This window comes from Triturus cristatus, chromosome 11 (assembly GCF_964204655.1).
Source record: "Triturus cristatus chromosome 11, aTriCri1.1, whole genome shotgun sequence".
Taxonomy (NCBI): Eukaryota; Metazoa; Chordata; class Amphibia; order Caudata; family Salamandridae; genus Triturus; species Triturus cristatus.
The window spans coordinates 670,320,947-670,348,944 of record NC_140594.1 but is presented as its reverse complement, the minus strand read 5'-3'; the positions used below and the strand labels follow the sequence as shown (position 1 = coordinate 670,348,944).

At 48.5% G+C, this 27,998-nt stretch overlaps 1 protein-coding gene across 1 annotated transcript in view; it reads left to right on the top strand.

Moving 5' to 3' along the window:
* The window catches only part of FARSB (phenylalanyl-tRNA synthetase subunit beta), a 267,705-nt gene that overhangs the window by 99,672 nt on the left and 140,035 nt on the right, over positions 1-27,998 (top strand). Inside the window, exon 11 of the mRNA XM_085634265.1 lies at positions 9,775-9,836. Within this exon, the coding sequence (XP_085490391.1) occupies positions 9,775-9,836 (62 nt within the window). The remainder of the gene's footprint in view (positions 1-9,774; positions 9,837-27,998) is intronic.

The following is a 27,998-nucleotide window of genomic DNA, read 5'->3' as shown; positions in this document are numbered from 1 at the left end:
AGAAGCAAAATCTGCTCCGGCCGGGCGGCAGCAAGCATCAATGGATCCAGCCGCCAGGGGCTATTTAATGTTGTGGGTGTCCCAGGTGGGCACCCCCAAAATTATGTATTGTCAGCTCCTGCTGACACCCAGGATAGGCACTGGCATGGAGACCATGGTCCTCCCCCAAGCAGCTGCTAACTTCGTTGGTGGGACCAGGCACCCACAGTGTGGGGGAAAAGAAGTGGTGGGCTGCTGATGAAAAATCAGTGACTGAACAGCCGGAGCAGCTTATTTATTATTTGTTACTCCTGGCAAGGAGTGCCCCATAATGCCCTCCATTTAAAAAAAAAAAAAAAAAAAAAAAACTTTTTATTGGCATTTATAAACATAATACCAGTACTTTCAACGGCATCCTAGTATCATCACAAGAGACGCACCACATTTTATGTATTCGGTTATTAGTCAACATATATGAACAATTGTCTCTGTTGAGAGCAAGGGCTTATAGCATTTGTGCGATCTGTCGTCCACATGTTGTGGGGTCCAGGACATTTTTCCCCCTGCCCACCACAACATTACACTAAGAAAACCTCTCGCTGTGGTCTTACCAACAGTAGGGAGTGGTCAGGCCCATAAACATCATCTCTTGTTATATTTGCATGGATGTCCATTAGATGCAGTTTCGCCCCATTATACAGTTGTCAGTCAATACAATAAGAACGGAAGGAGCCATTTAAAAAGAAAGACAAAAATAATAAAATTAAAAGATAAAAGAAAAGAACTCAAGAAATTATATCCAAACTAACCTAAACTAAACATCGTACAACAACTACATACCAACTGCCAGGTGCCTACTGTCCGTGTAAGCTATGATAATGTATGAAGCGACGCTATTATAGGAGGGGTATCGGAGGGGGGGGAGGAAGGGAGCGAGGAGTATGTACTATTATTTCCCACTAAGCTTCAGAGTCTATCGAGGTAGTATGCAGTACTTGTTCGGGTGTATGTCATGTGTCCCACGCCTTTGCAGTGTCCGCCCAAGGTTCTGCTAAGGGTTCTAGATGTTTAGTGATCCTATCCTCTTTAAGCAGTGCTTGTTCCTCCGCCCTAGTCCAGATAGAGACGTCTGCCTCCCAGGTAACCACCAGTGGTGGGTGTTTCGACTTCCATCCAAGGGATATCTCCCTCTTGGCCAAAAGAAAAGCCAAATCTACAAACCTGTGACCCAGTCTCCTGGATTTGGGTCTCGGGAATATGCCCACAAGGCAAACCTCAGGAGAGCACGGCAGGTCGCGAGATAACACCCCATTGACTATGCCCACAACCTTGGTCCAGTAAACCGTGAGCCGTGGACAAGACCAAACCATATGGTCGAAGTCTGCATCTCTCTGTAAGCATCTGCAACAAACTTGGTCGTCCCTGCAATATACCACATTCAGTTGATGCGGGTGAGGTACGTTCTGTGGAGTATATTGAATTGAATAAGTTTAAAAGCTGTATTCCTCAATACCTTTTTCGGGCCACCCAGGATCTTCTGCCATTCTTTTTCGGTCAGCTGTCTATTCAGTGTCCCCTCCCATCTCTCCAAACAACGGGGTAATGTTAATGGCGTCATGGCCATTATTTCTAGGTAAAGCCACCTCACTAGGTGTCCTGCTGAACCCAAAGTCACCAGAGCCTCCAGAGCTGGATGGACATCCGGTTCCCTTATGCCTGTCCCCCATAGCCCATAGCTCCGCCACTGCTCCCCGTATTTTATGGTAATTTAAAAATTGCCCCGGCGGTAGCTCATGATATTCCAGGAAGTAGTCTAGTGGCAGTAGTTCATTATCCCTATAACAGTCACCTATCCGCTGTACTCCTGCATCGTTCCAACCCACCAGTTGTCGCTGTGTGCGGGGGGGGACCCATTCCCTCTTGGGGGATTCCCACGAGAGGGAGACTCGGCGCGTAAAGTGGTTTCCCAGCATTTCACTGCCATGGAGAGTAATACCCCCATACGTCGGATCTTCTGGTTGCGATTTAGTATCCTAGGGAGCAACCCGGTGTGCATCGCACCAGCAGGGAGCGATAATGTACCCAGCTCTCTCCCAGCCAGCCATCTGGCCACCCACTGAAGTTGGGCAGCCAGGTAATAAGCTTCAAAATCGGGCGCCCCCAATGAGTAGGAGGCGCAAGGTCTGTAACGACACTCTATTACGACCGCCATCCCACACTAAGTCCCTTAATAACTCGTCTAAAGCTTTGAACCAGCTTTTAGGTGTCACCACTGGTAAGTTGACAAAATAGTACAACAGGCGGGGTAACACCACCATTTTGGACAGCGCTACTCTAGCCATAACAGGTAGTTTGAGAGTGCGCCAAAAGGTCACCTGTGACTGAAGCGCTCTCAAGGGTCCTCCGAGATTGCCGTCAAACAAATCGCCCGGAGTTTGGTAGATCTGAATCCCTAAATATGTAAAGGTGGTTGGTGCCCATTCCAAAGTGGGCGGGAGTGTCAAAGGTTGAACCATGGTGGAGTGTAACGGGAACACAAAGGTTTTTTTCCCATTTACTCGCAAACCTGAGAACTCCGATAATTCCTCCAAGATACCTAGAACTACGGCGATCCCACTAGCACCATCCCGCAGGTATAGTAACACATCATCCGCGTACACTGATATGATGTGTTCTGTTCCATCAAGGGACACCCCCAGTCTGCCACCCTCTCCTCTGACTCGTTCTGCCAATGGCACCATCGCTAGAGCGAAGATCAGTGGCGACAAGGGGCATCCCTGCCTGGTACCTCTATGGATGGGATAGGGTGTTGACACCATGTTTCCTGTACGCACACGGGCCCGAGGATTTTCGTACAAAAGGCGGACCCACTGTAACCATCCATCTCCCATCTGCGTCTTCCCCACGACGGCCAATAAAAAATCCCAGTGCAGAGTGTCGAAAGCCAAATCTATCGCCACCACCACTGCATCTAGGTAGTTGCCCATGTCTGGGTGATACAGTCTCCTGAGATTGTTGGACGTAGAGCACGCAGGAATAAAACCATTCTGGTCAACATGGACCAGCTGCTGCATGAGTGGGAGGAGCCTAAGTCTTGCTTGAGATTTTAAAATCCATGTTCAACATGGAAAGGGGGTCGAAATTCAGTTAGCTTGGCGTGGTCGTTATTGGTTTTGGGCAGAGGGATCACCACCGCTTCTCTAAGTGAAGGCGGCAATTGCCGTTCTTGAAGCGCTGAGGCATACACTTGTTCTAGTTTCGGGGCCAAGATATCCACATAAGTGACATAAAATTCCGACGGAAGGCCGTCTGGTCCCGGCGGTTTCCCCCGAGCCATGTCCCTTATTGCTGCTCTGATTTCCCCCGCTTTAATCGGCAGAGCTAGCGAGTCTCTGGAGTCTGTCTTGTTGTGGTAATTGCTGGTCATTTATATATACATGTAGTGCATCCCCCTGGCAAGGTCTTGGTAACCTGTAGAGCGTCTTGTAGTATTCCCGAAACGCGTCATTAATGGCCCTCGAAGAGAAAAGTACCTGTCCGGACATATCTGTGATACTGGGAATTGGTGCACCCCTGCTGTCTGGTCTAATTAGCCAAGCCAATAGCCTCCCGGCTCTACCCCCCTCTACATGCTCTGTTGCTTGATGGGTTGTAAGGTGCAATGCTCTCAGTCTGTCCCAGGTGGCATTATAAAGGCTCTTCACCTCTGCCAATTTCCCCTGCTCCCTGGTCCCTCCTGCAATTTCTCTATCTAGGACCACGATTTTAGCCTCAAAGTCGTCTAGTTCCTGGGTCACCAGTCGCCGAGTTCCTACAGTCTGCCCCAAATAGTGTCCCCGAGTCACCACTTTAAATGCCTCCCATTCCACTAATGGGGAGTTGGCAGTTCCCTGGTTCTCTGTAAAATAGTTGACTAAGGCTGCAGATAGGAGCTGACGAAAACCCTCGTCTTCCAGTAAGGTCGGATCTAACCGCCACCGCGGGATCAGAGCCCTCTCGGTCACGGGGACAAAACACATGAGCAGAGGACTATGATCATATAGGGATCTACCCAAGTATTCGGCACCAGACATCATGGGGGACAGTGCAGCAGAGCAGAAAAACATTGCTAGGCGTGAGTGTAGATCGTAGAGAGTGTGATAGGAGTACTCCCTTCGATGTGTGTTGTGCAGTCTCCAAATGTCTAGGAGGTCCCATCCCGTGGCCCAACTTCGGAGCCCCCTAGCTCTGGTGGTGGCCAATGTACCCCACAATGGAAGAGTGGATCTATCCCACTGCACGTCGAACACCCAATTAAAGTCTCCCCCAATATCAAATTCTCATGCGATAATCCTACTAATGTCCCTGAGAGCCGTTCCAGGAAAGAGATCTGCTCACGACTTGGGGCATACACACTTCCTACCATGATCTCCCTGCCTTTCAAAGTACCATTAAGCACCACATACCTCCCCTCAGGATCTATTATTTTCTGAGTGAGTTGAAAAGGGACCCCAGGCCTGACCCACACAAGCACTCCCCTGGAAAAGGCCGAGTAAGTAGTTGCAAAAAGCTGCCCTCTCCATCTACGTCATAATCTCGCAACCTCTATCTCCGTGAGGTGGGTCTCTTGCAATAGAACCACGTGTGCCCCTCTACGTTTAACGTAGTTCAGTATACTATAGCGTTTTGAGGGTGAACCCATACCCCGGATGTTCCAGGTTAGGAGTTTAAACTCCTCAGTCCGACCACCATTCCCAGCCATCAGTTCGTCTAGGAAGCCCCCCACTCCTCACCCACAGCGTCCAATTGAAGTTTTGACCCCGGCACCCTGGCGTATAATAACAAACCCAACCTACCAACTCCCCATCCCACAAGCAGACTGATAACGGTCAGCTGCCCAAACTCCCAAAAATACTACATAGTGCAATCTACACCAAATCAATAAGGTCCAAGGCTAGCAGCACTAAGACCTGAAAGGGAGCACAGCTTACTCGTTAAGACTAACGAAACAAAGTTAAACTAGCATGACGTTACATCCTTGATAGGCCGTTCCAACCTGCGCCTGAGCGCGCCCACCCAGCAGCCCCTCCACCCCCATCACCAACGAGTGCATCAGGTGCACAACAGTAAAACTAGGATCAACTGGCCCAGTAAAACATGGAAAAAAGGTGCAGAGAGGGCAAGGAGAGAAAGAAAGAAAAACCTCTACCCCCAGTCACTTAGCCCAATATCCCATCCGCAGTTTGAGGAGTCACTGTCAGCATGGTGACGCTACCAGCACGGGATGTGTCGGAGCCCGACTCCTCAGTTCCATATTTTGCCTCCGAATCCCTCTCCGATGACAAACCCCTCTGTCGCATCATGAGTGCCACAGCTGCCAATGCTCCTGCTCTTTCCGTCGCCGTCTGGGACGGGCTCAGTCTTTTTGTCTCCTTTCGCCTTTGGCGCCATCACAGACGTTTCCCCGGGTTTCCAGCTCCGGTTGTCTGTCCCTCAGTGCGTGGCTTGGGGCGGCCTTCCATTTTGTAGGTCTCGATCCAATCCCAGGCAGCTTTAAGATCTTCACAGAAGTAGGTTTTCCCCTCTAACATAACCTTAAGCCGAGCAGGGAACATCAGGGAATACTGTACCCCCTCCTCTCTTAACCTCTAAAAAAGGAGGTACGGCGTCTCTGCACCTCTAGTGTGTAATCCGGAAATAATGTAACTTTATTGTTCTCCACCGTATACGGTCCATCCGATCGTGCCTTCCGTAGTAGCAGATCTCTGTCTCGGAAATGGAGCAGTCTGGCCACCACGGTTCGCGGAGGGCGGTCCGGTGCTGGTGGCTAGGCAGGCACACGATTGGCCCTCCAAGGTATAGAACTGTGAAAGGCCCTCAGGCGCCACCACCTCTATGAGCCATGTCTCCCAAGTAGGCAACCATGTCCTGGCCTTCCACTCCCTCCGGAAGACCAATAACCCTCACATTATTTCTCTGATTGCAGCCCTCTGCATCCTCCGCTCTCCTCTACAACACATCAACCTTGGCAGCTAATGCTTGATGCGCAGGGGCCAGCACTTCCAGGGCCGGTTCAGACTGTTTCACTCTGTCCAACAGTTTGGCATGTTCGACTTGCAACAGGCCCAGGCCCACCACAACTGTGCTGATGTCTTGGTGCAGTGTCGCCTCGGTGTCAGCAATGGCCTCCAAGATTTTTGCGAAATGTTGATGTGTTGGTACCTCCAGTTGGTCGCCGACAGGCTCTTTAGGGATTGCGTCTGTCGTGCTATCATCTTGGTCTAGGGGGGACCCGGTCTGCTTCCCCCTAGGTTTCCCCATCTAAGGGGCAGTACGGTCTCTCACCACGGACCGAGCATGCCTCTCCCTGGGTGGCCGTGGAGTGTCCGCCAAAGCCTATAGTGTCCACCACTCCAGCGTCTGAAGAGCACCCTGCAGGTCACTTCCCAGATGTACCGGTGCTGCCCTTGCTGCCGCTGACGTCGTTCCGAAGCCGACCAACCAACTGTCACCCACAGGGAGCCTCGACAGTCTTTTATGGGCACCTCTACACAGCACCGGAGAGCGGGCACGCCACCACTGTGGGGTGCACCTACAATGTGAAGGACATATGGCCTCCGCCTGGCGGCATCCAACAATCACAACTGCCACTCCAGCTGCCAGAGAGAATCCCGTGACACGGGGGGAAGCCAGAGATGACCATTCTCGGTCTGGCTCATGGTTCGACAGCGGTATAGCGCTTGGAACGGAAACATCAAAGGTGGCGGAGTGATTCAGCCCGAAGGCAACCTCCACCACCCCGTCCGGTAGATGCGCAGTCATGGTCACTGGCCGGTCCGCAGCTCACACAGGCCACTGCTGGAGCAAGCAGCCAACCCGGAAGATCGTCACAGGCCAGGACAGGAGTCCCAAGGAACATACAGTATCCTCCCCACCAGTATTCCAAGCAGGCAACCCAATCAAACCATCGGCATCGGCTCGGCGGGCCGGGGCGCTCTCACCATTCCTCTCCCAGTCTCTGTTGCGGCTGTGTCGGTCCTCGCCCCAACAGTGCAAGGGCAGTAAGATCATTGAGGGATCCAGTCTCTGCCAGGGGGTCTCTAGGTAGCACGGGCAGAGCCGGCGATCGCAATGGCCCCCACACGCCCTCCGAAGAGCTCTCCTGCAGTCTCTGACGTACCTGGTCTCGTCAGTCAGGCCACAGCATACGAAGCCGACAGCAGGCACAAGCCCTAAGCCCCAAAACCGCAGCAGTGCGAGGTGCAGCCCACTCCAGCGTGCAGGATCCGCAGCATGAACCTCACGGGCGGTCACCACCAGTCTCGCAGCACACTCCACTCTCCGGCGTGCCAGCACTCTCCACAGAGGCAGATCCCACCGCAGGGCAAGACGGCGGCCGAGCCCCGGATCCGGCTCTTCTGCCCGGATTTACTCGAATCGGATCTCCGGAGCCCAGGCAGCGCCTCCGAAACACTAGGCTCGCGATCCAGCCCCAGTGCGTGAGCCAGGTCCTGTCCCGCAGCCTAGGCAGATCGCACCTCCGTCCGTGCCCCAGTACTTTGAACTGCCTTAGGCCGCCATCTTGGAGCAGCTTCGCCCGACTCTCCAGCGGCAAGTTCCAGACGGTTTGTAGGGTTTCCAGGGGGAGCAACAGAGGCCTCTATAGCCCTCGCAGATCAGGCCCCCCGGTGCGCGCCCCCAGGCACGGGTGGATTCGCCGTTTATTAGGATAATTAGCTTGCCTGGCGCAGAGTTCTCAGCTCACGCGTCCGCCATCCTCGGCACTTAAGCTACGCCCCCCCCCCCCCCCCATGCCCTCCATGGGCCAATTTTCATATTTTGATTCAATTTGTTGTGCCCCAGTCAGGGCAGAGGCACCGCTAACGTGTTTTTGCAGCCTTGTGGGGGGCTGCAGTGCATGCTACCGCCCCTCAGACATAGTTTATTAAAAATTAATCCTTTGTCTCCTGGGTTCAATTGAGCATGACCCCAGGAAATTTGTATATGATTTTGAATCATTCCAAGGGCTGGAGCTTTTGCTCTTCAGTTTAGGAAGTCAGGGACACATTGTGATTAGATTTAGACCTGCATTACCTGGCCTGAGGATTCTTAAAGAAAGAGACTGATACATGTTTACAGGTATTTTAAAGAAAAATGCTTTATTTACACGTTTATTGATGCATATTGCAGCACTGTTTATGAATAATCAATAATGGATTCTATTGTTTTTTATGTGTAATGCGAACACGAGTGACCCCTTGACAAAGCAAATAGGCTTGTCTTTATGAATAATGTGGTTATGACTTGACGAAGACAATATACGGGGCTCTGTGGGAATAATGTTTGACTTAACCTTAAAAAAAACACACAACTGGAGAAAAAGAAACCTTTAAAGTTATAGTTATGTCAGCTAATGATATTGCATATTAAATTTTAAAAAAACTCATTCACTAAAAAAGTTAGTGATGTTCTAGTTGGGTGAGGTCAGTTCTTATGTTACATTTTATACTAGAAAAAATGCTGAAAGTCACCTGTTATTGTTAACTGAAGTAACTATAACTCCTTGTCTGAATTAACTATAACAAGCGCCCTCGCCATGCACTGCATCACCTCAAATATTACATAATTCGTAACATGTTCAATGATCTCATTGATAACATCACTAGTGAAGTTCCTAACCAAAGCGGGTGCCCAGCTTTGCGAGAAGTAACCCACTAAATATGTCACTAATCCAAATTTTGCAATGAAAAAACACATGCCGCAACTTGGGAAACAATTGCGTTATCCACAAGTTTTACTTGATCACACAAATAGCATCATCAATAAAGACACTTTTCAGTTGAACAAGAGCCGTGCTCACATTTGGCCACCATGTTTTTGAGTAAATGAACCTCTTCAAATGGACACCCCTTTCATATCACATGATTACAATAGAATTGGACGAAATACTTAATTCTCATTCCAAATGAATCATTCCGTATTTTTACTACATATAATTACGTATTTGTTATATTAAAAAAAAAACAGTAGTCTCAAAAAGGGAAAACAGTCCATTAAACAATGTGTTTTCAATTAATCATGTCCAAGTGGGCAATATTTCCAGAATAATTAATTTTCTTCTGTAAATGTTTTTTTTTCATAAGCAGTTGCCAAATTTGACTTTCAAGCTGTTGTCTTCTGACTGTATCATCCCAATTAATTTCAAAATATGTCCCAATTTGTATTTACTTAATCCACTTACCCCAACTAGGTTCATTTTAAAATATTCATTGCTTATCCACATACTTTTTTTTTCACTGTGCAAACTCCTATGCAGTTACTACAACCCAGGAGCCCTAATCCATATTTCTTCAAGTCTAACAATGAGTTCCAATTAATTATTGTAGATAATTTGTAAACAGTTTCGATCTCCACGCTTGCAAAGTGGCACAAATTCTGAATATTCCATCATACTCCATAAATTGGTAAATACAAATTTCATTTGAGTTCAAAATATTTCTAGTTGGTAACTTCCTTACTTCTTATTTTGTCCTTGAAAATAGTAAACCGTATTAAAGTAATAACCAACCAAAAAAAAAGGGAGAATGAATAAGAGAGCAGTACTTATATCACATTAGTATAAACATTCTGTCTTAACTGAATATAAAGCTATTCATCCAAATTAAAACAATCTCTATTCCTTTCGCTCACTTGACGTTTGCCTGATGTCTGCTCTTGCCCAATGTATGAAGATGTGGAAGCATTTATTGTGAGCTTTATGAAAGAAGTTATTCTGAACTTTACAAGTTCTGTAATTGATTTCACCTGTTATTATAGGATCTTCCTTATCGGAAAGAACTTGTGAATGCTGATATAATCAACAAGAAAATAGGAATCTGGTAAGTACTAACAAGTGTGCATAATTTGAACACTTCAGGAATGGTATGGACTGTATTTAACACATAATTTGGTTTTGTTTTTGCTAATGAAAGTGCTCGGTTGAAAATCTCAAAGATGGACCGGAGTAATAGCAATCCTGTGCGTACCTAAATACAATGTCACCATATTGTTATCACAGAACATGTTTTTTTTTAAATAATTTAATATGGCTTGTATATTTTTGGTTTACCATATCGACGGACAGAAATAAGTTATTCACTCACAGTTGAGTGTCTTCAATTTTGTTGGATTTCACTTGATCTAATAATACATCGATGTGCCAACATAGTGCAGATATCCAACCTTTTACGTCCGATTACAAATGTGTTTATTTTTCATGGTTAGTACGCTACATTCTTGAGCATACCCAAAGTGTCTACACAATGGCCCTCGTACTTTTTCAAACTTGCTGGCTCAGCTGCCGTTTGCTTAGATGGTTATTTCTGCTTCCTTACACCAGTCAAAGTTTTCTTTTTCTCCTCAAATAACATTGACTATAGATTTACCCCAGCTTTGTGCATTGTATCATCTAGCAACCTTGAGGATCACATTGGCATCAGCTTTTTTGTATCTTGAACCTTCGCGTCTTCGTAGATCCTGAGTTTTGTTGTACTGTAGGGGATAGCCCTTAAGCTACCCACTACTTTGTGTATTTGTTCAAATACCTTATTCCAGAATTGTTTTATTAATGGGAACTGCCATATTGTATGACAGAAATTGCCTTCCTGACCTTAATTTCTTAGACATGTACCAGTTTCGGAGTGTTTGAATATTTGCGTTCTCTCATAATATACCCTATGGAAGACCTTGAATGTGGCCACTTGCTTGGAGTACATCTCGCAAGTCTTCATCACTGTATGTCTTTCTCACATTTTGATTTCAACTTATCCAAAGTGTGAGTTTTGTTGTTTCACTGTGTTCCATTTGTTGCAGAGATCCCTCTTTTACTGGTATGTCCTGTGAGTAACAAAGAAACATCTTTAAAAATTAACATTCTTGATAGACGTTGTAATTAGTGGTTTCTGTTGTACAACCTTATAATGCTAGCCTAGATGTAAAAAAACTTGTTCGAGGCATATGAGCTGCTGATTGTATACTTTTGCATAGATCGCCATCTGGTGTTGGGCTCGGATGTTTGCACCTTGTTTTTGTCTTCGAAGAAGTCTTTGTAGTCACAAGGCTGGTGACTCCTCCTTGGGTCGACAGTGCGCGTGGGCATCGACTCCATCCTTAGATTGTTTTTTTCCGCCATTGAGTTCGGATGTGACTTGCTGCGCTCCGGGTCGATGTCGTTATCGAGCCCCCCCCTTTTGACACGCAATCACTCTTAACCTACTGTATTGTCTCGATCGCGTACCCTTCGACGCGCACCCTCGAAACTCGACGAAAACCTTAGGTAAACTTGAGAAACTTCGACGCGTGCTACTGGGCCTACCTGCACCTGTATCGATGGACGTCGATGGAATGGACTCCCTTTAAGAAATGTCCTCAGTTGGGTGCTAAATTCCCACACTCGGACCTCCACTCCGTTTGTAATCTGTGCCTCTCTCCAGAACATCGAGAGGACAACTGTGAGGCTTGTCTATCTTTCAAGTCCAAGAAGACCATTCGTTATCATCTGATTCGACGCCTCGAGATGTCCCGAGGCACGTGCTCCATTCCGGACATCTCCCATCCAGGCCCCAACAGCCTTCCGGAACCAGAACAGGAAGAACAGGTGTCGGTCTCCGAAGCAGATGACTCTGACGCCGAAGATGGCGTCACCCCAGCTCAAAGGGACCTGAGTACCGAGACCCCTGCCTCACCCAAGCCCATACCAAAGGCTCTGGTAACACCTTCGCCTCAGGGCCCAGGTCCACACCGAACAAAAATTTTGGACGCCCCGGGCCCGGGTACGAAAGACGAAGACAAGCCTTCTGGCTCTGACTCTAGCCAGCCACTCAGTTCCGAAAAAACACCCTGTGCACCGAAAACTAAGCCTTCCGAGATGCCGCGCCCCCCTCCGTCAGCACCGGAAAAACATTCGGCACTTAAACTGTCAAAGGACTCTTCGGCCCTGAAGCAACCAGATAAGACTTTGACACTGAAGACCTCGGAACCGAAACCATCAAAGGAAAAGCCTTCCACAACTAAACCTCCCAAACAAAAACCTCCGGAGCCGAAACAATACGCACCGAAGGTTTCGGACCCAGGGAAAGCTTCTAAACCGGACACTGTTGCTAAACAGCCAAAGCCTGTTTCTAAAGAGAAAGCTGTGACACCAAAGAAGGCTATCAGATCTGAAGAACTTTTTCTTCCGGATCCAAAACAGACAACCATCTTTATCCATCCAAAGACTGGTCATATGGTTACTACACCACCTACAAAGAGGAAACCAGAACATTTGCAACATTCACCGGTTCCTCCAAAGAAAATACACATGGGCACGAATACTTCACCACCTCCTTCACCCCCTCCACCAATTAATCCTAATTTAATGATTTCTCCAGTACATTCTCCAGAACATACTTTCCCACTACCACAACCAGAGGATAGTTACGATGCACATGGGGAGGGGCAAGGAGATGACCATATAATCCCATTACATATTGATGATACTGATGATCCACCACAGGATCCAGATCCATGGCATGACTATAATACTGATCCTGATTTACACAATGGCCCAGATCTTTACCCCTCCAAACCATCCCCGCCAGATGACAATGTGGGTTTCGCCCAACTAATAGATAGGGCAACAACATACCATGGAGTCAATCTACACTCAGACCCTGTAGAAGAGGATTTCCTTTTAGAAACTTTTGACCAGCCACAAAAATCATCTCATGTCCTGCCAATGTTGAAAGGTCTTCTCAAACACGCTACAGAGGTGTTCAAAGACCCGGTTAGGGCTAGGGTTCTTAACCCAGAATAGATAAGAAATACAAGGCAGCTTCCACTGGCCCCATATACATCAAGGGTCAACTTCATTTAGATTCCCTGGTCGTAGCAAATGCACGCATAAGGGCAAATTCTCAGGGGTCAGGTGACACCCCACCTCCTAACAAGGAATCTTAATTATTAGACGCATCAGGCAAACGTATGGCGTCTCAAGCTGCAAACTGTTGGAAGATAGCCAATACACAAGCCCTCTTGGCAAGGTACGACAGGGCTCACTGATGAGCTGGAAAAGCTCATTCAACACCTACCTCAACAATATAAGGACAAAGCCAATGACCTCATACAGGAAGGCAAACTAATCACAAACACATCCATCAAGTGCGCGCTGGACGCAGCAGACACCGCGTCCCGCGCAGTAAATACTAGTGTTTTTACTACGCAGACATGCCTGGCTCAGGATATCTGGCTTTAAACAAGAAGTGCAAAACAGTATCCTTAATTAGCCCTTTGACCATGAGCATCTCTTTGGCCCTGCAGTGGACACATCTTTAGAAAAGATGAAAAAGGACACAGAGACTGCCAAGTCTATGGGAGCCCTGCAGTCATCTTCTACTAGAGGCTCCTTTCGACGCTCCTTCTACAGAGCAGGTTCAAAAACAAATACACCATAACACCCATCCTCATCCTACAAAAGTCCGAATCGGGGCTCCTTTTCCATGGGATACTCTAGGGGAAGTTACAGAGGTAACAACAACAAGGGCAGAGGCAGGGGTGATAACAACCGCAGCTCCCCTAACACCAAACAGTGACTTTACGGCGCTTCCCCCCGATCATCCTACTCCTGTCGGGGGGCATCTCTCACAGTGTCAGGGACTGTCTTGGACTATGTGGGGAACACAGTCAGGGACTTGGGCAAGGACTGGGAACTGGGTAGAAAACGCACACAGAAAGAGGAGTACAGCGCTGCCCAGGAACATACAGGGAGTCCAAGGAGAAAATCCAAAGGGGAAGCCTGAACAAGTGAACAAGATGGGTAAGACTCAGAAAGGAAGGGCACTCGCAAGGCAATTTAGCATTCAGACTAACTACACCCAGGATGGATGTGCAAGACATATATATGATACAACATTAACGATAAAGGGGAGTGTGGGGAAAAGCACTCAGGAGCTCCACACGGTAAGACTGAAGCTCAGTAAGTTTCTCACCCACAACTGCTGTTACAGATACTGACTGCAAATACCCACATATAGGAAATGCATGCAAAGGCAGGGTCTGTGGAGCTTATATCTATGGTGATGTTATAAATGCAACTCCAAGACAATACTCACAGCAAACAAGAAACACCACCTAGGTAGTCAGCTGTGCCCACGGATCCTGGCGATCAAACTGGAACACGCAAGGGAGTAAAAGCAAGGGGGTAGAACTAAACACAAGCACAATAGACAATGAGCTAGCAATGAGGAGTGCTTAACAGGAAATGAAGGAAATCACAGGGCACACGTGGCAGAAGGAAAGTAACAAACATACAAGGTACCAGAAACAAGACAGCAGAATAGAAAGACCACAAACTAGAACTGGAACCAAGGAAATGGGAAGTAAGGCACGGACTGGAAAAGGATATACAGAAGGGGAGGCTACAAGGGTATACTAGAATTGTGCAGGTTCAGGAATCAAGAACACAAAGTAGCATAGAAGGCAGTGCTGTGGCAGGAACAAGAATTGAGCTAAGGCTCAGGAGTTAAGGTAGCACTGCAGGCAGTGCTGGTTCAGGACCAGGGGGATTACTAAAGCTTCAGGAGTCAAGGTAGCACTGCAGGCAGTGCTAGTTCAGCATCAGGGAATTACTAAAGCTTCAGGAATTAAGGTAGCACTGCAGGCAGTACTGATTCAAGGAAACAGGAAATGGCTACAGCTCAGGAAACAAGGAGTCACGAGAGCACTGCAAGCAGTGCAGATCAGGAACAAGAAATAGCTGAAGCCCAGGAACAAATAATAACTATAGCTCAGGAACTCGGGAAACAAGGTAGTACTGCAGGCTGTGCTATTTCCGGCACAAGCAATGGCTATAGCTCAGGAACTTGGGAACAAGGATTAACTATAGCTCAGGAATCAAGAAATATCAAAAGCCCAGGAAACGAGGATTGGTCTCATCGGAAAACAGTTACAATGACCAACCTTGGCCTGAAGGGAGCTGGGGCTTAAAAGAGCTCACAGTAATCATATGCATCAGGTGTGAGCAGGCTAGCAGCAGCCAGCCACAGGCTAGCTGAATTCCTCCACTCATTCTTGGCCTGCAGGGGTAGAGACGAAGCAGAGAGCAGGGAATTCTAGATAATAGTTTCCAGCATGAGCAGACTGGCTTCCACAAAACCCAGCATGGATTGGGAATGGATGTCGATTCCTAAATGATGTCCAAATGCCTGGAAGTCAGGATATGCATACAGGGGAGTGTCTGGAGGCATATTAGAACACTGGAAAGCCCCACAATTCGGCCCTCTGGTGGTGGGCACGAGAGCATAGGTAGTGAATCGTGACACACAGTTCCTACCTGTCTGGAATTCCATCCCTACAGACAAGTGGGTAAGACAAATTATCCAATATAGTTAGTGCCCGGAACTCACTTCTACCCCTCCCAACATTCCTCCCAGACAGCGTCCAATGTCATCGGAACATCTAATGCTTCTCAAACAAGAGGTTCTTGCACTATTACAAACACATGCAATAGAGCCAGTTCCCTTGCCTCATCGAGGCACAGGGATCTACTCCCTCTATTTTCAAATTCCAAAAGAGGACATCTCTCTCAGGCCGATACTAGACCTCAGACCACTCAACTTTTTCATCTAATCAGACCACTTCCACATGGTCACTCTGCTACAGGTGCTTTCACTACTTCAGCAAGGCGACTTTCTTTCCACTCTAGATTTAAAGGACGCTTACTTCCATATTCCCATTCATCCCGCTCACAGGAAATATCTCAGGTGTGTGGCTGATGGACAACACTACCAATTAAAAGTTATTCCATTCGGGGTCACCACGGCACTCAGAGTTTTCACCAAGTACCTCGCAGTGGTTGCAGCCCACTTGAGAAGACAGCACATTGATGTCTTCGCTTATCTGGACGATTGGCTCTTAAAAACAAAATCCCACAACAGCTGTGTCCAACACAAACTCAGCACAATTCAACTGCTTAACGATTTGGGATTCACAGTAAACCTGGACAAATCCCACCTCGAACCGTCCAGAATACAACGATACTTAGGGGCTACAATAAACACTTCCAAAGCCCTAGCATATCCAAATCCACTTAGGATAAGCGCTATACTAGCACTAGTTCAAAGATTTCGGCCGCAACACTCTACCAGTTGCGATTGTTCATGCAATTAATAGGGATGATGGCCTCTTGCATCTTTCTCGTCCCTTATGCAAGACTCCAGATGCGTCCATTACAGGAGTGTTTGGCACGTCAGTGGAAACAGGCTCAAGGTCAGCTAACAGATTTGGTGTTGGTGGATGACCGCACCCATCGCTCTCTGCAGTGGTGGAACACACAAAACCTTTCCAAAGGGCGGTGGTGTCCCGCAGACAGTGCTAACAGAAGCATTGCTCGCCGGCTGGGGAGCTCATCTTCAAACCCATACCATTCAGGGTATCTGGACCACCCCAGCAAAGACAATTCCACATCAACTACCTGGAATTGTTTGCAATCTTCCTAGCGTTGAAATTGTTTCAACTACACCTCCTAGACAAACCTGTCATGATCCGTACAGACAACATGACAGCAATGTATTACATACAGAAGCAAACGGGAACAAACTCCCTGCAGCTTTCACACTTAGCTCAAAGCATATAGAGATGGGCCATTCCGCAAAAGATATACCTCCTTGCAGAACATCTCCCAGGAATACACAACCAGATTTCAGATCTGCTCAGCCGCCAAGCACAGCAGATCCACGAATGGGAACTTCATCCTCAAGTTCTTCTTCCATTCTTTCGCATGTGGGGCCACCCAGAAATAGATCTGTTTGCCACTCACCAAAACGCCCAAACTTCGCGTCCAGATAGCCACACACATTGTCCAAAGGCAATGCTCTATGGATGAATTGGTCAGTCAAATCTGCTTATGCTTCTCCGCCTCTCCCACTCATTCCGTTAGTGGATCGGAAACTCAAACAACATTCCCCCACAATGATCCTAGTTGCTCCAACATGTGCAAGGCAACCGTGGTTCACAACTCTATTGGAACTATTGGTAGTTCCGCATCAAAAGCTACGCCTCTCACCCAAGCTTCTCACTCAGAACCATGGAGAGATAAGACATCCAGATCCCAATCAACTCAACCTTGCGATGTGGCACCTGAAATCTTTAGAGTTTGGCTACTTTAATCTCCCACCGGACTGTATGAACGTTATTAAAGAGGCTAGACATCCTACCACCAGGGCATGCTATGCAGCAAAATGAAAACGGTTCGTCATTTACTGCACACACAACAAAATCTACCCACTAGATGCTTCCATTCAAAACATCTGTTACCTCTTTCATCTACAACAATGTAACCTAGCGTATACATCTATTAGGTTACATCTAGCTGCCATAGCGGCCTATCTACAAAACAGACAACACTTGTCTTTGTTTCGAGTTCCTGCTATCAAGGCTTTTATGGAAGGACTTAAAAGAATAATTCCACCAAGAGTTCCACCTTCTCCGGTGTGGAACCTCAATGTAGTCCTTACCAGACTCATGGGGCCTCCTTTTGTACCTCTCCACAAATGCGAACTACAGTTCCTTACTTGGAAAGTGGCCTTTTTAATTGCTATTACATCTCTCAGAAGAGTTAGTGAACTCCAGGCATTAACCACACCAGAACCATTTTTTTACAAATCCATCTTAACAAAGTGGTTCTAAGGACTAACCCAAATGTTTTACCCAAAGTAGTATCTGCTTTCCATCTCAATTAGACTGTTGAACTTCCAGTGTTATTCCCTCAAACAGACTCAGTGGCAGAACGAGCTCTACACACCTTTGATGTTAAAAGAGCAATACTCTACTACATTTAGAGAACAAAGTCCTTTAGGAAACCCAAACCACTCTTTGTGGCTTTCTCCCCACCTCATAAAGGTAATCCCATATCCAAAGCAGGAATTGCAAGGTGGATTGTTAAATGCATACAAATATGCTATATCAAAGCCAAACGCACATTAACCATTCCCGCTAGAGCTCACTCTACACGCAAATTAGGGGCATCTATGGCATTCTTAGGGAACATTCCCCTAGATGCAAAAAGAATTATTGATTGACAGAATGCAGAACAATGTCATACATTCACCCCAGTACAGAGATCTGGGCCTGAATCCATCGTTTTTTTGCTCACCATCCCATTACAGTTTGGACCCAGCCATATGCAAATCAGTCTTGACCCTGTGCCCAATGGGAACAGTCCAACCCCAACTGCCAGGTCCTCCCTGGACTGGAAACAAGCATCCTAGGACCGGTTTCGGGGTTTCACTCCTCTTCAGCCAGGATAGCTTGATCCCAGTGGCATGGAGAGCATGGGACTCACGTCTGAGCATACCCGTCCCACTCGGGGTGACAAATGCAAAAAGAACCATTGATGGACTGAATGCAGAACAATGTCATACGTTCACCCCAGTACAGAGATCTGGCCCTGAATCCATCGTTTTTCTGCTCACATATGCAAGGCAGCAACTTGGGCTACACCACACACCTTCACAAAACACTATTGTGTAGACGTGCAGGCAAAACAACAAGCTAGTGTGGGCCAGGCTGTATTAAAAACACTTATATGAAAGAGACACGTTAGTGATAGATTCCTTACCTTAGAATATCCCCAGACGTCTGACTGGATCCGGAAAGTTTTCGGCAGCAGTACCCCAGTGCGTCGGAAGGCGTCGACGTGCGGCTCCGCGTACGTCGCTGGCATCGTAGTCGCCGAGATTACGTCATCGGAGCTACTTAGACGCGCCCACGCGGGCTGACGTCAGTTCTTTCTTTTTCCGCATCAGCAAGCGCAGATCCGAGAGAGTGCAGTACTCCTAGTCAATATTTTGACTTTGTTTCTGAAACTAGTTTTATCGAGTTCAATCCTGTAGAGACTGCCGTTGAAACATGTCGGCGGCGGACCCAACAACTTGTGTCTCTTCTGTTTGGGGCACGCCCACCCCGAGAAGTGCCCCAATTGTCGGGCCATGGCGCCGATGGCTTTCAGGAGCGGTCCCAAAGTTGTTGGAGGCCCGGCACTCGGTTCCGTGCCACTCAAGGTCCCGTTCCCATAGGAGGTTGAGGGATCGCTCGCGGAGCCGACGTCCTCGCTCGTTGGAATCAGGGACAGGTAAGTGCAAGCGCCATAAAAAGTCAAAGAAATGGCGTCGCTCTTCGTTTACTCTTCACTGGTCATGGGACTCGGTGGAGGGCGCGGGTGGTCGCTTCCCCGCAGCTCCTTGGGGCCTCCGTTGTGGCTTGTGGCCTACTCGCCTTTTCCGGACCCATACGCGACACCGGAACAAACTACAGGTATTCCTGTCGACCATGAGCTGTTTATTTGCCCCATCGGGTCCCTCCGGAGCGCCTTTGGGCCCCGCAGACCCCTTGGGTGTCTCTGCCCCGTGCCGCCGCCTTTGGCCCCGGTTACGCCGGCAAGATGCCCTAAGGCGTCGTTGGCTCCAGCCTCGGCACCGCTGTTGGCTCCGGGCTCGGCGCACTCTGATTGAGTGGAGATGCAGGGGCGCTAAGAAGAGGTGAAATACAACAAAGCCCCATTAACAAGTGAATGGTCTTTTAAAGACCTGTGAAGTACTCTGGTGCTGCTGTGTGTGTGCCCGCTGTGTGTGTGCCCGGGAAGCAGTCAGCCCAGGGTGACACACGCGGGGTGAGGTGACAGAGGGTGACGAGGACAGCAGGGTGTGAGAGCAGCGGAGAGGTGACAGAGGGAGACAGATGGGGACAGAGAGAGGGAGATGGAGGGAGGGAGACAGAGAGAGAGAGAGACAGAGAGAGAGGGAAGAGAGAGGGAGACAGAGAGAGAGGGAGACAGAGAGAGAGGGAGACAGAGAGAGAGGGAGACAGAGAGAGAGGGAGACAGAGAGAGAGGGAGACAGAGAGAGAGGGAGACAGAGAGCGAGGGAGACAGAGAGCGAGGGAGACAGAGAGCGAGGGAGACAGAGAGCGAGGGAGACAGAGAGCGAGGGAGACAGAGAGCGAGGGAGACAGAGAGCGAGGGAGACAGAGAGCGAGGGAGACAGAGAGCGAGGGAGACAGAGAGCGAGGGAGACAGAGAGCGAGGGAGACAGAGAGCGAGGGAGACAGAGAGCGAGGGAGACAGAGAGCGAGGGAGACAGAGAGCGAGGGAGACAGAGAGCGAGGGAGACAGAGAGCGAGGGAGACAGAGAGAGAGGGAGACAGAGAGAGAGGGAGACAGAGAGAGAGGGAGACAGAGAGAGAGGGAGACCGAGTGAGAGGGAGACCGAGTGAGAGGGAGACCGAGTGAGAGGGAGACCGAGTGAGAGGGAGACCGAGTGAGAGGGAGACCGAGTGAGAGGGAGACCGAGTGAGAGGTAGACCGAGTGAGAGGTAGACCGAGTGAGAGGGAGACCGAGAGAGAGGGAGACCGAGAGAGAGGGAGACCGAGAGAGAGGGAGACCGAGAGAGAGGGAGACCGAGACAGAGGGAGACCGAGACAGAGGGAGACCGAGACAGAGGGAGAGATAGAGAGAAGGAGGGAGAGATAGAGATAGAGAGAGATAGATAAATAGAGAGAGAGATGTGTGTATGCCGGGTCTGGTGGCTCAGTGGACGAAGGCGTCCGCTGCAGGGGCCTGTGTTCAACCTCATGGGCATAGTTTATTTTTTTGCTCTAGCCCCGCCCCCTCACCCTACTGCCCCCACCCCCACCCGTGCGGCCCTCGGCCATAAACCACACTGTAAATTTGGACCCCGAGAGAAAGTTTGTGAGTACCCATGCTCTAAACCTTCCTATTCTGCTGTTTCAGTCCAGTGTTTCAGGCCCACCACACGCCAGTGGGCGGCAGGATTCACAATCACCTCCCCCACTGGCGCGCCATCACTTCGAACAGATGGGTTCTGCAAATAGTCCGAAGGGGCTACTCCCTCCCCTTCGAAACCACTCCTCCTGCCATGCCACCTCAGTACCACCGCATGTCGTGGTATCACTTGACACTTCTCCAGCAGGTAATTGCGGCCCACTTTGCCAAGGGGGCCATCAAGCACGTTCCAGCATCAGAAGTAAGTTGTGGTTGTACCTCCCACTACTTCTTCATTCCAAGGCAAGACGAGTGCCAGGGTCCTATCTTAGACCTCCGGAACGTCATCGCTTCCTCCGGAAGGAAAAGTTCAACATGCTCACGCTTGCTCAGGTCTTGTCTGCCCTAGACCCGCAAGTCTGGATGTTAGCGTTGGTCTTGCAGGATGCTTATTTTCATTTCCCCATCCTGCCGGCCCACAAATGTTCCCTATGGTTCACAGTAGGTCACGATCACGTTCGGCTCACTGTGCTCCCTGTCAGGCTTCCCAGCACCCGTCGGGTGTTCACAACCGTAATGGCGGTGATCGAAGCTCATCTGCGCACATTAGGGGTTTCAGTCTTCCTCTATCTCCACGACTGGCTGTTGAAGGCGGGCTCACCCCAGGCAGTGGTCTCCTACCTCCGGACTACTGCCGACCTCCAGCATTTGCTGGGGTTCTCCATCAACGTGCCTATGTCGCTTCTGATTCCCTGTCAAAAGCTCCTCTTCATCGGAGCGGTTCTGGACACGGCGCAGTTTCGGGTTTATCCTCCCGAACAGCAAGTCCGGGACATTCAGGCTATGATTCCAATCTTTCAGCCCTTGTCCTGGGTTTCGATCAGGAAGACCCTGAGGCTGCTGGGCCTCATGGCATCCTGCATCCTGCTGATCTATCATGCCAGATGGCATATACGGGCTCGGCAGTGGGACTTTTGTTCCAGTGGATGCAGCATCAAGGAATCCTGTCCAACTACGTTCAGATCTCGGAGGGCACTGCAGTGGTGGCTCACGGACCAGCGTTGGGTCAGTGACAGATGGCTCTCCCCTCCCCAACCGCAGTATACAGTGGTAATGAATGCATCCCTCCTGGGATGGGGCGGCCACAGGCGGAAATCGGGAGCCTCTAGTCTCCGGCGGAGTCCAGGCTCCATATGAATCTTTTGGAGCTCAGGGCGATCCTCCTTGCACTAGCAGCATTCCTTTCCTCTGTCAAGGAACAGTAGTGCAGGTGTTCATGGACAACACCACCACCATGTGGTACTGCACAAACAAGGGCTAGAAGGGGTTCAACACTTGGCAAGTTCTTTTAACACCAGGGCGGACAAACTCCGCCGTCGGTGCATGTTGGCTCACGAAGGGCGTCCTCACTCGGAGGTGGCACAAGGTCTCTTTCAACAGTGGGGAGAACCTTGATTAGGTCTATTCGCCACTTAACGGAACGCGCAATGTCAGCAATTCTGCGTGTTTAAGTGTCCAAGGCGCAACTCGCTCGGAGTCGCCTTTCGTCGCGAGTTGAGTTGCGGTCTGTTGTGCGCCTTTCAGCCTATACCAAATCTACCCAGAGTGCTGAAGTAGATCAGGCGCGACCAGGCTCAAGTCATACTTGTAGCACCGGCCTGGACTCTAAGAGTTTGGTATCCTGACCTACTCAGTATAAGCGTGGATCCCCTGATCCGGCTGCCTCTTCGGGAGGATCTTCTGTCGCAGCAACAGGGGACTGTCCTCCACCCGAACCTGTCCAGCCTCCACCTCCTTGCGTGGAAGTTCAGCGGCGACGGTTGATTCCATTTGTCTTGCCTCCTGAGGTCTGTAATGTGATTCTGGCAGCCAGGCATCCTTCAACTAAATCTGTTTACGCCTGTCGGTGGAACAAGTTTGTGGCATGGTGCACAGCGAAAGCTGTAGATCCCCTTTCTGCCCCTCTTTCTGAGGTCCTTTTGTTCCTTCTCTCTTTGGCTCAGTAGGGCTCTGCTCTGGGCACTTTTAAAGGCAACCTTTCTGCTCGTTCAGCCTTTCTCAGGCTGCCAGATGAGTCCTCTCTTTTCAAGTCCCCTGTTGTCAATAGCTTTCTCAAAAGCATTGCTCACCTTTTCCCACCTTTTCCGTTTGTGATGCCTCAGTGGGACTTGAACCTGGTTCTCACATACTTCATGTGCGCCCTATGAGCCTCTTCTTCTTACCTATATAAACTGTCTTCCTGGTGGCTATCACCTCCGAGAGGCGTGTCAGTGAGCCCCAGGATCTTTCCTGTAAACCTCCTTTCCTGGTGGTTCACCCGAACAAGGTTGTGCTTCAGCCACGTCCCTCCTTTCTACCAAAAGTAGTCACTGCCTTTCATCTGGGGCAAACTGTCACTCTGCCCACTTTCTTTCCGCCTCCGCACCATTCCAGAGAGGAAGGTAGGCTCCACTCTCTGGAACCAAAACGTGCGCTTTTATTCTTCCTGCACCGCACACAACTGTTCTGGGTGGATGACCAGCTCTTTGTTGGGTCCATGGGCCCCAAGAAAGGCCGGGGCTGTGCACAAGAGAACTATCTCACGCTAGGTTGTCTTGTGTATTCAAGCCTGTTACTCTTTGGCAAAAAAGGAACCTCCAGTAGGGTTGCGCGCACATTCAACCAGGGCGACAACGGCTACTACAGCATTAGGAAGCGGTGTTCCACTGCAAGACATCTGGCAGGCAGCCACGTGGGCCTCGCTGCACACTTTCACTAAGCACTATTGCCTTCACAGTCAAGTCCGTTGAGACGGCTTCTTTCGCCGTTCGGTTCTCCTTGACTTTCTGGTCTTTTCTCACTTTGCAGACCCACCACCGGGGTTGGTATTGCTTAGGTATGTATTCTAAGGTAAGGAATCTATCACTAATGTGTCTCTTTCAGATGCACAAGTTACTAGTGTAACGATAAATCTGTATGAGACATTAGTTAGTGATAGATTCCTTACCGCCCGCCCATCCTCCCCGTTCTGCAAACTGTTCTCTAGGGTTAAGGTCATCCCTTTCAGGGCCCTAGTTTTAATGCACCAGTAGCCGGTCTCTGGCATGGCTCTGCGTTCCTGGGGCGGAAAGTCGTGTACAGAACTGACGTCGGCATGCGTGGGCACGTCTAAGTAGCTCCGACGTCATCTCGGCGACTACGATGCCAGCGACATACGTGGAGCCGCACGACGACGCCTGCCGACACACAGGGGTACTGCTGACGAAAACTCTCCGGATCCAGTCTGACACCTGGGGATATTCTAAGGTAAGGAATCTATCACTAACTAATGTCTCTTACAGATATATCGTTACACAAGTAAGTAACTTGTGCTTTCAAACTACTGCAACCGATACGGGTAGCCACCGCTAAGGAGGTAACTGCTGTATAGTCTATGCAAAAGTATGCAATCTGCAGCTCATATGCCTCGAATGGAAAATGCTACTTGCCAGTATGCATCTGTTCTTGGCATGTAGAGCTGCAGAGTTGTATACGCCCTCCCACCTCCCCAGATACCTCTATCTGTTCCAGTATTATCTTAATTAGATACATTACACATGGACACTTACTTCTCACTACTCCATCGTAACCCTGCGTGGCAAAAACAATCTTAAGGATGGAGTCGATGCCTATGAGCACCGTCACCGAAGGAGGAGTCACCAGCCTCGTGACTACAAAGACTTCTTCGAAGACAAAAACAAGTTGCAAACATCTGTGCCCAACACCAGATGGCGATCTATGCATAAGTATACAACTCTGCCGCTCTACATGCCAAGAACAGATGCATACTGGTAAGTAGCATTTTCCTTAATGAAGTTGGACCCTGGACTATTCCGATGACCATAAAAATAAAACATTTTGGTGTAAAGTTTTCTTTCAGTAATTGCCTCTAACTATAAACAGTTGTGGGTTAGTTTGATTCTTAAATGTAAGACGTACTCTGAATTTATACCATCAAATATCCTTAGAAAATATGCCTTTCTTTAAAGTCATAGAATGGTCTGTCACAATGTAGTTTCCAAATTTCCTAATGTAAAGCATACCCACTGGCAACTACAGTATGAAGCTGTTACATGTCAAAAGCATGCTCTCATTTACATGTGCACCTACCCCATACATACCTGTGGAACACCTACTTTACCTTGTTAACTTGTGCCTGTGTAGCATACATTACAGATGGGGGTAGGACCAAATTGCTCAAAAAAAGGGTTAAATTGGCACTTAGACTCTTTGAAGTCCTGTGGCAGTCTCTGCAGTTTTACCATTCGGTTCCTTGTTTGGCTGTCCTGCATAACATGCAAGAGAAACCATCTGAATTTGATGATCAGTAATGGTAGTTATACTTTTTGGATAGTCCCAGCTTCCCCACAGGTATTCAATACACTGTCCTTCAAGATAGACTGTGAGACATGGACAATGTATTAGATGGCTCAGTTCATTTTGGATAGTGGCCGAAATTGTTGGCTTTATGACCCATCCCCCTTTGGTGACGCTGGAGGTCTACCATTAACTTTCCTTTATAATTTACATATATGTATCAGGTCTCTGATTTCCTATAAGTTTCCTTAATTTATATGGATGACTCCAAGCTACATATAGGATGCTGTAAAGAAGGTCTGGGGAAAACTGATGTTAGTATACACTGTTGAAAGTTTGGCTAATACCTAGAACTTGTTTCTCTGTGCTTAATACTTAATACTAAATTCTTAGTTTGGTGAGCTTAGAATGTTTCCTGACTCAAACGGCGACATCCTTTGCAGTCGGAGGGAGAATCCTTTTTAAAAAAAATATATTTTTATTATTGTTAAGACAAACAAAACAAGTGCATTGTATATCAAAGATAGCTGTACATTCAGCATCATGTTATGAAAATAAAATACTTTCTGGAGAAAACTCCTGCTTCCAAGTATGCATTAGACATTATGGAAAATGCTGTCCAGAATATATTGTCAACACTTAAAGCAACTTAACATCAATCGAAGTCTCTGGTAATAACGTCTCCGTCCCTGCCATACGGTTACAATTATCGATTTCTCAATGTATCAAATAACTCGAAATGCAAGCCCATTTCCTCCCACTTATCCCTCCCCCCCCCCCCCCCCTCCCTAATGGCGTAACAATGATTTGTAAACAATATTTAATGACAAGTCATAGTTGTGATAATAGCAATTGTGCCCACTTTAGTAATCCAGAAAGCCATTTTATATTGTCAGAGGTAGTGGCATGAGAGAAAGCATTGTAGTCGTCTTTTTAAGGAGGCTTAAACCTTCGAGGAGAAGTTTCGAGTCATCGTGGTTGTCAGTATGAGGTGTTTTCAATAAGTGTACTAGCGCCTCCCAGGCCCTTCCCAGCTCCATCACCTTATCGCTTTTCGCGCGGGTTGCCAACTCGCATTCCGCCCATCTAAGTAATTTGGTACGCCATCTCCGAAAACTAGGACCCTTCGTGGCCTTCCAGTGGGCTATTTCCCGTTTCGCCAGCAAAAGCCCCAAGTCCGTAAAGTTAACTTGTTATCTTATTCTGAGAGGTATGGGGGAACCAGTGCAGCAAACAGAGGCCTATGGTGGGTTCTATGTCCCGGTCGGTAACAGAATGCAAAAGAGCAACCACCTCTTCTCAGAATGTGCCAAGTTGAGGACAATTCCACAGCATGTGACCGAAATCTGCTCCTACCGCATTGCAGCACGGGAACATTGCTGAAGTCACATTAAAGTATTTATGAATTCTTTCAGGTGTAAGGTATGCTCGATTAAGGATAAAAAAAATGTACCAGCTGGAAGCGTGCATTCCGAGTGCTTTTCCATGCACGTTCCACCAGTCCCGCCCATGCCATCTCAGGAATTTCGTTGCCTAGGTCTACTTTTCATCACTGCCGGAGCGTTACTAGTGGGGTCCGTCGTTCACTTGTCATTCGACGATATAAACAAGTAACTGCCTTGATGGTGCCAGCAGCTAGGACTACATACTGACAAACCATGGAGGTGGGCGGTTCCCTGAGTCCCGTTTTCCAATGCCCCTGGATGGCTGTTACGAGCACTAGGTGAAATAAATAGTCTCCCCGAGCCAGTTCATACCTGTCTTGTAATAGCTCATATGGAATGACTGAGCCATCTTCATACAGATCTCCTATGGTGATCAACCCCCTCTCTGCCCAGTCCCCCAGCACCGTCCAGTTACCACCATGCAGTAGAGCACTACATACCGCCAATGGGACTTCAGGGGCATATGGACGCACTATTTGTGCGCGTCTTTGACTCCTGTTCCAGCAGAGCTTAAACGTCCCCATCTCTCGAGTCAGAGAGGAGGCTGGGAGTGGTAATTGTAACAGTAGTTTGGAAAGCGTTTGCCTATTTAGTTGATTCCTCTCCTCATCATCATCACTGCGGAATGATCGTGCCACCGCCTGAGTAAGCCACTGTAATTGTGCCACCAAATAATACGTTTTCGAAATCAGGGACCGCCAGTCCACCCTCCGATCGCGGTCTAATTAATGTATTAAGAGCCACTCTCCGTCGTCCCCCAGCCCAAAGAAACCCAACCACCATCGATTGGAGTTGCTTAAAAACCGATGCTGGGATCCAGATTGGCAGTGTTCTGAAATAATACAACAGTCGGGGGAGCGCTATCATCTTGAGAAGAGCCACTCTTCCAGCTACATTGAGTGGGAGCGTACCCCAGAACTCAATACTACCCTTAAGTGCTCTAATGGCCCTGCCCACGTTACCCACCAATATGTCAGTTTGGGTGTGATAAATGCCAAGGTACGTAAAACATTGTCGCTCCCACCTTACCTCCTGAGTATATTCTCGTCCCTCAGACTTCAGCACCGCAGGGAACTGGCAAGTCTTTGTCCAATTAACTTCAGACCGGCAACCTTGCTAAGGTCCTCCAGTAAAACCTTTGCGCCATGAAGGGCACCCTCTACATCCGCCAGAAACAGAAGGAGATCATCAGCATATAATGCGATATGATGAATTTGCTCTTGCACTCTCAATCCTGAATAGCCCGTCCTAGCCTGTGCCGCCAGCGGCTCCATGGCCAGGGCGAACAGCAGAGGAGAAAGGGGACAAACCTGTCTCGTCCCTCGACCCACAGAGCAAGTGTCCGATCTCACCACTCCGTCTTCAACCGCACCGTGGCCTGTCTGTATAGAAGAGATGTCCAATCTAGAAAACCATCCCCCAATCCAAATTGCTGCATGACTTGGAACAAATACGGCCATTCCAAACT